The 10,827-nt window shown below is 48.6% G+C and overlaps 1 protein-coding gene across 1 annotated transcript; it reads left to right on the top strand.

Moving 5' to 3' along the window:
* Positions 1 to 2,757: 2,757 nt before the first annotated feature.
* On the top strand, positions 2,758 to 7,101 carry LOC123156512 (nuclear pore complex protein NUP50A). Its single transcript, XM_044574628.1, has 2 exons — positions 2,758 to 3,062; positions 5,257 to 7,101. Exon 2 carries the CDS (start codon positions 5,275 to 5,277, stop codon positions 6,763 to 6,765), a length of 1,491 nt encoding a protein of 496 aa, XP_044430563.1. The 5' UTR covers positions 2,758 to 3,062; positions 5,257 to 5,274; the 3' UTR covers positions 6,766 to 7,101.
* Positions 7,102 to 10,827: the final 3,726 nt, after the last annotated feature.

The raw sequence follows: 10,827 nt of genomic DNA, 5'->3' as shown, positions 1-10,827 counted from the left end.
TATCTAGTGGACTCTCTACAAAGACTTATATTTAGGAACGGAGGAAGTAGAATGCATCAGCTCGTAGTAGCAGCGGCCAGCCGAGCAGCAGCAAGCCACAAGCGAGCAGCGAAGCAGGCAGCGGCGCGGGCCCAGCGAGGCTGGCTGAAGGCGGGCGAGGCCGGAGCCACACACACACACTGCACGCACCACACATACACACAGAGCACACGCGCACACACACAGCGTACACCACACACGGCCATGGCAGCGGGCGCGCGGGAACTCAGGTGCTCTTCGGGGACGGCGGCACAGCGCTCTTGCGAACAAAACAAATGGGACAGTGGGGATCAACGTGTTCGTGCGAGCTAAACGGACATCGGTGCATGACTGTATGGTCGCCGGAAGCTGGCCGGCGACGAGCTACGGCGGCGGCGCGTACGGGGCCTCGATGGAAACGGCGCTACGGAGCTCAGGGAGCGCGTGCGCGTGCTCGTTGTGCTCCTGGGGGCACCATGAGCACGGTGCTGTGCTCAGGCGAGCGTGACAGCGGCTATGGAGACGGCCATGAGCTCGTCTACGACGGATAGAATACGGGCGCGGCGGCAAGCTAGCTACCGCGCGCGAGGAAGCTTAACGGAGAGGAGCAGGAGGTGGAGAAGCTCACCGCGCGGCTAAGGAAAGCCTTCGAGAGCTTAGTAGCAGCAGACGGTGGCCGAAGCGGAAGAAGATCGACGGCGGCCGAGGCGGAAGGGGGTGACTCGATCCGCGCGTTGCGGAGCTCCCCGGCTCCCGTTCGTGGACGGAGACGAAGCAGACGAAGACGAAGCTGATGGTTCAGCTAGCTCCTAGGCGCCAGGGTCGAGGCATGGCAATGGCGGTGCGGTTGCGAGCGGAGGGAAAGGAGGGCGACGCGAGGGGAAAGGGGAGGGGCCGGCTAGGGTTCCAGGCGCAAGGGGTAGATATAGGCAGGGGGAACGCCGGAGGGCCGTCGGATGGCCGCCACGACGACGGCCGGTGTAGTGGCAGGCATCGGAGCTGCCCACGATCCCCCCTGTGAAGCAGTGCGCTTGGGCCGGCCTGGTGGTTAGGTGGGCCAAATGGCCCAGGGGGAGGGGGTTGTCTCATTTAGGTTTTTTTGTTTAATTACTTTTTATAATTTACCTTTCATTGCTTTAATTAATTGCCACAATACTTTAGTTTAGTTATTAAAATACAAAAGTAGTTTCTAAATTAGTATCACTGTTTATACCTCTGCCACAAAAAGTTTCACTCACAAATAAAATAGTTTAACTTTTTAGAAGTTATAAAAGGCATTTCAATGGTTGTTTAAGCCACTGTTATATTTATTTTGGGACATTTAAACACATTATAGAAGTGTGGTTTCTATACGATAAATACTCAAAGATTATTTGCCACACTTTGAACATTTTATTTTGTATGTTTGAGAAATTTGAAATTTGGACTTTGATTCGAATTTGAAATTTGAACCGGTTTCGATCCAACGTGAGTTTAACAACAGTAATCATGATGATGTGGCATCATTAGGAGGGAATTACTGTAGCTTAACTATCCGGGCGTCACACCCGCCAGATCCCCCTCGCCCGCACTACAGTTCGAGCTGGCTGAGTTTTATGAGCACGTCCCCACCGCGCTCCCTTCTAAGGATGGACGCCGTCGGCGAGGACTCCATTGCGTCGTCCCAGCCGCGGGTGCGTCCATGGCGATGTCCCAGGGAACTCGTCGCTAGCCCCCCACCGCCGCTCTCCACCGGAATATGTGGAATTGCTACTCTCCACCGCAGTGCACACAGGTAATCGTCGGATTGACGGCTCCCTTCTCCAAGCCCCCAAGCCACGAAGCTAGCGAGGACAGCGAAGCCCCGTCCCGCTGCACGAGTCACGACGCCCCCGATGTGGGGGTCGGTGGAGCTCCAGCACGCCGCACTCAGCCTTGTTTTCGCCACTGGCCGCCTTGGGTACGGCACAGCCAGCCTCTCCGCTGGCCGCCTCGCCGCCTGCGCAAGAGCCGGGGAGGCTCCGGTAGGTGCCGCACGTACCGGGCTTCACAGCCGCCATGCGCAGACCTGTGGGAGAGAGAGATAGGGAGGAAGGTCAGGGAGTAGATGGGAATGGGGAGAAGGAAGGAGAGACAGGCGAGCGCGGGGCGGCTCACCGGCGCGACCGGCTGCCGAAGTAGGCAGCCAGAGGTGGGAGAGAGAAGCTACAGTGAAATGTGTGTGTAAACTTAGATGACATCCCTTGAGGATGTTAGAGGATCTGGTTCCGGGGAGTGGATAGGATCTATAGGATTGTGTTCGGGCCGATTGACTTTTACACCGAACGAGTTTTCTGGTTGACGTGTCTCTCTGCAGTGCTTTGAGACTGGTGCAATTAATCCAGCGGTAGGAAATAATTTCAAGACGAGAGCAAAAAATACGGTCTGTTCGGGAGTTATTGATTCCGTAATAAAAAGTTAGGGGGAAACCCTATCCTTTTTTAAAAGAAAAAATCTAGCGCACCGCTGGTAGGGTCTTAACGCCCCTATGCTCGACGCTATGGTGTTTAGCATAGCCCCGCTAGTGAATGCGTTATGGAAAAAGAGATAAGATTGGGGCAAAGTTTTGAATTAGGATTCATTATGCTGGCTTTCGATAAACGGCCAAACAGTGATTTTGGCCCGCACCGGGTGCACCGGAAGATATCCCTGTCCCTGGCGTCCCAGTACGGCGGCCTTCACGCGGCCTGCATCGGGGTGGGTCGCGTGGAGACACTGCAGAGGGGGCACAGCGCAAACTGAACACTTCACTCCTGTTTTCTCTCCTCCCCGCACCCCTGAAGCGTTTTCTTCTGCTCCTTCCCACCGCCGCGGGCGACATGGCGAGCAGAGACCGGTGCTAGGGTTTGCGCCGCCGCCGCCGCCACCGCCCACTCCATTCCCCCGCCCCCCTCTCCGTCGACCCCAGCCACTCCCGAGCCCTCCCTCCGTCGGATCGCATCTCCGCCCCAGCCCTCCGCCGCGGGAACCCAGGTCGCGGCCCAAGCTCGCCCCGACGCCCAGTCGCCGCCGAGCTTCGCCCCGAGGTAAAAGTTCCGTTAAATTGCCTGTTGATGTATGTTTGCTGCTTGATTCATGTATGTGTGCGTGTTCTGCTGTTATGTGTGTATGGATGAAACAAGAACAGCATGAGTGGGCGTATAGATTTGCAGAAATTGTTTGTCATACATGGTTGAATTTTTTGGGGGAACCGTAGGCCTCTTATGCCAGACGGAAGGGATGTGTCTTGATGCGCGTACGCCACCAGATGGCTTGGATTGATGCGGTGGTGAGAGTAGTTCCCCAGGCATCCTGACTCCAAGCCGTCTGCTCCTTGTTCACCAGATCAGGACAGTAGACAGTTGGCTCCTGAGCTGCAGTGAGCTTCGGTTTTTTCACCCAAAAGCTTCAGAAGCATTTTAATTTTAAGTAAAAAAAGAAAAAACCTGAGAAGTCCCACTTGTACATGTGGGAATACACTACGGATCCTCAAAATTGCACAAAACAAATATTTCCATCTTTACCATGTGCAAACAAACACAAGGAAGACTAGTGGTTGTATCTGATTTTTTGCACAGCTTGCCGGGATGTATCTTTTTCTAGCAAAACTTGCCATTCCACATAATACTGCAATATTTGTATGTGTATTTGTTAAACTTCTTTCAATGTCTAAAAGATGAAGTTCTCCTCGGACCATTGCAGCTTGGGAGCTATTAGGACTAGGAGTTTCCATGCATTAGTATATATATTTGTGTAGGCTGGATTTGATTTGTACCTTTTAGTAAAGTATTTCTCATCGCTCATATATACAATTTCTCCCGCCTTAGATGTTAAAATAACACCTACATGTGTAAGCATAATGTTGCGCATATAACATGCATGCTTCTAGTTCTAGGAGATGTTACCTTGCCCATGGTATGTTAGTACTATGCCAACATCGTGATGCAGGAAAATATTTGTTTTCCGCGAACACAGAGCTTACCAATTGATATATTATTATAGAGGCGACATATTCTTTCGTTCATGAATATTGTGTAGTATTTTTTGCTCGGGCGTCTCTAAACAATTCCATCTCCATATCTCTTCGTGCTCCAACTGACTCCCAACTCAATTTTCCACTACCTATATTCCACCCTCCCACATTTAATTGATATCCTTTAAATAAAAATGTATTTATATGGTTGTATTTGGTAGCGCTAGTCTAATGGCCATATTTTCGTCTGGTCTATATATGCAAAGCCATTCGCTTCTTGGTTGTTCCTCCACCACATCGCAATGCGTCATCGTATTGCAATTTATCTTGGATTTGTAGTCATCCAGCAATGATGGGCTCACTGTTGCTAACTTGCTACATCTTACCTAGCACACAGAGAATATCCGCGGTTGAATGCCCCACACCATGCTGGTTCTGTTCACAGATGTCAGGTAATTGGACGGAAAGAACTATGCATGCCAAGGTTGCTTAGCTATGGCAACATAGTAATAAACTACACTGACAAGTAAAAGAGAAATGATATCACAAATTTGCATTAATATCAAAGCATTGAAACAATTCTATGTAATTCACACACCTAGGCATATTGTGGATTTTAACAACATATAAGAGCAATCTTTACATGTTAACTAACAACATATTTGGCTGTAAACCCTCTGATCTTTGAAACAGTCGAGCCAAAACCAAACTGCAGACAAGAAACTAAAATTTTAGTTTGACCTGTATTTTATCTTTGTTGCTCAAGCAACAAACAAAATTTTACCCAGAAATAATATAGATACTCCACTGATGAGGATGGTTGTAGACAGAAAGCAGCAATGCTGGTAGCATTTGGATCCTGTCTGAGATGCTCTTACAGTTTCTACGTGAAGTTGGGAAACTGCTGCTATGCTTGTTTCTTAGTCACAGGTGCAAGTACCATAATACATGATATGAGATTACACATTCATCTTTGCACTTTGGCTAACCTTGTTTGCCTACATTATGGTTTTCCATTTTGTGTATGCCTCTTGTCTTCTCTTGGTTACATTTTCCCTACTTTGCCATTATGTTTGTGTATGCCTTTCAATTTTCCTGGTTTATTTGAAGTTAATTCTGTGAATGGACTTGGTGTACTACAAAAAATGGAGCCTGCATAGTCAAATTTGTGTGTCTAAACTGTGCTATGCCCTTGATGATTGGAAGATTACTTGTATGAAGTTGTTTATTACTGTTTGCTTAGTTTGTTCTGATGTTTTCATATAAAGGTACTCAAAGCTCCTAAGATGGCGGATGAGGAACATGCTCAAACCTCTCGGAAGAGGGTTGCAGATAAACAAATCAACAAGGACAATCCTGAGCTTGATGATGACTCACCGGAGCAAGAGGGAGGAACATTTAAGAAAGCTAGTGAGGAAGTGATGGCAACCCGAAAAATTGTAAAGGTTCGGCGCCAGCAGCCGTCGTCAGCTCCTTCTTCCAATCCTTTCTCTGCAATTAAGTTTACCACAAGTGATTCCAGTGTTCAAGCAAGTATTCCTGTCTCAAAACCTCCACCTTCTGATGTCACAACGTCAAATGTAAGGAGCTCAACTGAGAAAGCTGATGAGGTCAGCAATGGAAGTGGGAAAGATGATGTCAAGACTGCAGATTCTAATGAGGTAGCAGAGATTCAAAAGGATGAATCGGGGCTGAATGAATCAAATGCAGAAAACAAGTCAAATGCGCCAATGGAAGCACACTCTTCACTTACTGAAACTGATAAGAAGGCAGGCAGCACAGAGGGTGGAACTGGTGAGGACAAAGTGCTGGTTGGAGAACCCAAGGTAGATAACAGCAAGACATCTGGAATCGAGGGTAAAACAGAAGATGAAGGGGTTAAAGTGAATGAAGGTGGAGATGAAGATAAAAGCAGCAAGGACGGCGCTGAGAAGAAAGATGAATCTGAATCAGGGACCAAGGATGAAGTGAATGAAGGTGGAGATGAAGATAAAAGCAGCAAGGACGGCGCTGAGAAGAAAGATGAATCTGAATCAGGGACCAAGGATGTATCATGTGAGCATAAGAACGCTGATAATAAAGGGCAGTCATCATCACCGACACCTCTCTTCTCTTTTATGAATGTGTCAAGTGGCCATAATGCCTTCACGGGACTGGCTGGGACAGGGTTTTCAGCCTCATCATTTTCCTTTGGCTCAGCTTCTAAAGAAAGCACAAACGCTCCCCTATTTGGGCTAAAGAGTGACGGTTTGTCCTTCCCTTCTTTCAATATGGGTGGTACGAACAACAACGGGAGTTCTGTTCCATCGCTTGTCACTGCAGCAGAAGCACCAAAGAAATTCACCATGCCAGAGGTCCCAGTGGAGACAGGCGAAGAGAACGAGATGGCTGTGTTCACCGCAGACTCCGCAATGTACGAGTACCTCGATGGGGGCTGGAAAGAAAGAGGAAAAGGGGAGCTAAAGCTGAACGTCCCTGTGTCTGGCGGCGAGAGGTCCCGGCTCGTTATGAGGGCCAAGGGTAACTACCGGCTGATCCTGAATGCGAGCCTGTACGACGACATGGCGCTGAAGGACATGGAGAAGAAGGGCGTGACGTTCGCCTGCGTCAACAGCACCGGGGACTCGCCGAGCGGGCTCACCACGTTCGCCCTCAAGTTCAAGGACACTGGCGTCAGGGATGATTTCAAAGCCGCGGTGGAGGCGCACAAGGCGAAGAAGGCCTCGGACGCGATGCCCAAGACGCCCGAGAGCTCCCCCAAGGTGTCTAATGACTGAACGAGACCGTCCTGGTTGCGCGTTTCAATGATGCGTATGCGGGTTGGATGGGGGAGAGGAGCTGACTGACATTCTCCCTGTTCATTCGGAGTCTAAAGTGCACCATTTTCTGTATTCTGTATCCCCATGTCGTGATGCCTTAAGATACATTTTGCATGCACGCGGTTACTTGTTTCCTGCTGCCGTTTTGGAACGGTGGGTCGTCTGTTGAACATTTAATTGTTGAGTCACAGTTTTAGCTTAACCGGAGAGACGAGGGAGACTATTAATTACATCCTGTGGGCACCGATCTGAGCTATATTCAGTAATTAGTAATGTCCGGAAATCAGTCATTCATCAGTGGTGTATGCGTTTAGCTGTGTATTACAGCAGCTTTCTTGCCCGCTAACTGTCGGTTCATTTCCTCACATATCCCTTTTGTCTCACATATCCCTTTTGTAAAAGATGACGGTTTTTCTTGGACTACGACTATTTGGCTCCCGACCTGATCTGCTCTCGCAGTGAACAGTAAATTCAAAAAAATACTATAAAAATTCAAATGAATCTGATTTTTTTTGCATTGAAGATGCTTAGGTGTGTGAGGTCCGCTCCAAATTCAACTCATTTGGACATCTGAGTAGCTCTCCGCGAAAAAGGCAAATTTAGGGTATGTGAAACTGTTCATCCATTGTTCTGACCCAATTTGTTTTCTTAAGAGTTACTCATATGTCCAGATGATTTGAAATTTGGAGAAGACCTCACACACCAAATCATCACCTATGCAAAAAAGAAATTCAGATTTTTTGAATTTTTAAGTATTTTCTTTTGAATTTCTCTTAACCGGATGCAGATGAGTCTGGGATCAGAAATGGTGTCGGGGATATCTAGCGACATATGCCAAAGGATGGCTTATCATGGAGGGGGTCAAAAGTACGTCACCGGGCTATGAAAGTGGGAGTGAGCGAGACCGCATACGCCTGCGAATCTTACCCAAGTTCGGGGCTCTCCGTGGAGTTAACGCCCCTAGTCCTGCTCTGCGGGGTCTCCACATGATCACTATGGTCAATAGAGTAGCTACAAGATTGCTCCTTGAGCTGTTCGGCTAGAGGAGGAAGAAGGGCAAGGCTAGCTCTACTCCCCTCTCTTTGTGGGTGTGTATGATCTCTAAGGTTCTGAACCCCTTGCATGGGGAAACCTGGGTGGTTCATATAGGCCTATCTTCCAGGGGTACAATGGTAATCCGGCCGGGTGTACGACCCGGCCGTCAGTGTCTCTGGACGCCGGCTTCTCCGCCGGCTGCTGGGGCCCGCCGCGTGGTGGGTCCCGCCGGCTGCCGTGATCTTGGCCCACAGGTAGGGCCCACCACCTGCTCTATACTGTAGCCTTGCTCCTGATGACGGAGGAACGTGGCTACAGTCCCGCCGCCTCGCGGGCGCTCACTGTAGCCACACCCCGTCTCATCTGGTTAATGGCGCACAGACTCCGAGGGAAGGACGGCCGCCTGCCAAGAGCCAGCCCGCCCTCGTCGCCGCCTGCTTGGGTCTCACCGCCTTCTGGTGGCTCGCGGACAGGTAGGGCCCGCCGCCTGCGGGCCGTACCGACCGCCCGTCGTGGGAGCATGGCTCCTCTGTCGTAGATGATGTCACGGACTGCGTGGCAACAGGGCCGCCCTGGGCCAGGGGTGTCCGCTTGGTACACCTGCACTGTGGCCATGCTCTGCCCTAGATTCGGGGTGGCAAGCTGTACTGTAGCCACGCCTCGCCTCGTCATGGTAATGGGGGTGCAAACTTTGAGGAGATAAGGGACCGCCTGACAGGAGCCGGCCCCTTCGTCGCCGCCTTCTGAGAGCCGGCCGCCTTCTGGCAGCCGGCCCGTCTGACCAGGCGGCCGGAAGCGTTGGTCTTTCGTCCGGGAGGTGCGAGGGGCGCAGTTAGCCCCGATGTCTTGAAATATCATGGGGGGCTGATGAGGCTACCCGTGTTCATTTACTCCAACAAATGGATATTCGTTTTTCTTGTGTTTATTTTATATTGTCATGCCATTGCCGTTTTACCTTGCATACTTAGTTGGAGGTTACACGAGATCAAATGACCGAGTGATCTCTTTGCGCCTTCCGATTTTCCTGTGCAAAATGGTGCTCCCTTTGTTTGGATTTATTTATAAGGCTCACATGTACTTTAAGATAAATATGATCATAATTAAATCATCAAAATATGATTTATACTTCTAAAAATATATATTATGGTAAACTTTGTGACTCAAAGCCCACCTCGAGGTGGCCTAGGCCCGCGACTTGAAGCCCACCATGTAAACTGGGGCACATCTCTACTTGAAGTACAATACGGAGCGGCTAACTTTGTCAAAAAAAAACCGAGAGTGACTAACTGGAGGGTACCCCTTCGCGGGGGCCTCAAGCGGTCCATGCGCTGACATGTGGTGCTCCTAGCCGCCACCACGTGTCCCGCTTGAGCGCATCCGCAGGGACACATTTTATATACTTCTACACGCATATTGGGGGTTTTCGGTTTGTTTTTGTTTTGGGGGGGGGGGGGGGGTTTGCTTGGATTTTTGTGATTTTTTGTTAACTCACGTGAAGCAAAATGTTTTGAAAATACATGAACAAAAGAAAACACAAAACTCTTAGGTTACAATAAGTGTCACACATGCAGTGATGCAGTGAGCCACTTGTCATCTCAAGAGGAGGTGGGAGTGACCTTTGCAAGAGGAATGCCCTCTAACTTGTGATTTCAGTACAAGACATGTATGTTTAGTAGATCCATATAAACCGGCTCGTGCCCATGTAACATTTTCCCTTGTCCATCTATAGAGGAGGTAGGGGCCTTCCGATCAGTATGCTCAATATGCCTCATAGCCTTTTAACACATCTCCTTACCGCATCTCTCAACAGTCAACACGCGGCACAATATATGTGCTACCGCAAAAACCCTAGCCCTCATACAAGGAAACCATCAGTACATTCCACAAAGGCGGGATGTAGCGCATCTCAAGGGTCTGAATCCGGGTAAATCCTTGTCTCGTGTGCACCCATTATCTATGTGTACACCCCATGATTATTATTGCTGAAAATTGCACTGACACTAACAAAATGCAAGGAAGGTTTCACTTTTGTATTCTTGTGGTTTTAAGAAACTTCTAGAACTCAGAAATTACATTAGAAAAATCAAGATGAAACTTCTCTGAAGACTAAACGATAAAGGGGGATCTGTGCCACTTGTCACAGGGCCTAGGGAGGGGTCATGCCACCCTACCATGTGGGAATCACATGAGTACCACGTGGTACCCATAGAGGTTTCCCATGGGGGTCTTTGGGTGCAACCCCCATATAGCCCTCACCACTCTCAAGTCTTGTATCCTATATATCTAAGTAGTTGATTCCCACTACTTCTATTTATCTTAACAAGCACACATGCCACCTCACTGCAAATGCCAACTCATCAAAAGCCCACCTCAACATGCATGATTTTTTCCATCATTAATTGATTCTCACTACTTCTATTTATCTCAACATGCACGCGTGCCATCTCACCACAAATTTCAGATCATCAAAGGTCCACCATAACATGCATGACAAAAAAAATTCATTATATTATGCTACTTACTATATTAAGTAAATATTTTTCACTAATACAATAATCAAATACAATCTATATATGGTATTCATTTTAGTTTTATTTCACATATTTTAAATTTAAATATATGTGCTTCATATAACCAAATCCCATTGAAATTGCAACCGATTCCCACAATAACGTGCATGATATCATCTAGTTTATCATGGAAGAAGGAAGATACTACCCAATCCAACCAGATTAAAGTAATAAGGGCCCATTACATTGGCTACCAACAATAGGAGTAGTACCAAACACTCGGCTAGATGTTGGGGATACATAGCAACGAGAGGGGAGAGTGTTGTCCACGTACCCTCGTAGACCGAAAGCAGAAGCGTTAGCACAACGCGGTTGATGTAGTCGTACATCTTCATGATCCGACCGATCCAAGTACCGAACACACGGCATCTTCGAGTTCAGCACACGTTCAGCTCGATGACGTCCCACGAACTTC

This window comes from Triticum aestivum, chromosome 7B, assembly GCF_018294505.1.
Source record: "Triticum aestivum cultivar Chinese Spring chromosome 7B, IWGSC CS RefSeq v2.1, whole genome shotgun sequence".
NCBI lineage: Eukaryota > Viridiplantae > Streptophyta > Magnoliopsida > Poales > Poaceae > Triticum > Triticum aestivum.
The sequence above is the reverse complement of the archived record's forward strand: the minus strand, read 5'-3'. Positions and strand labels throughout refer to the sequence as shown.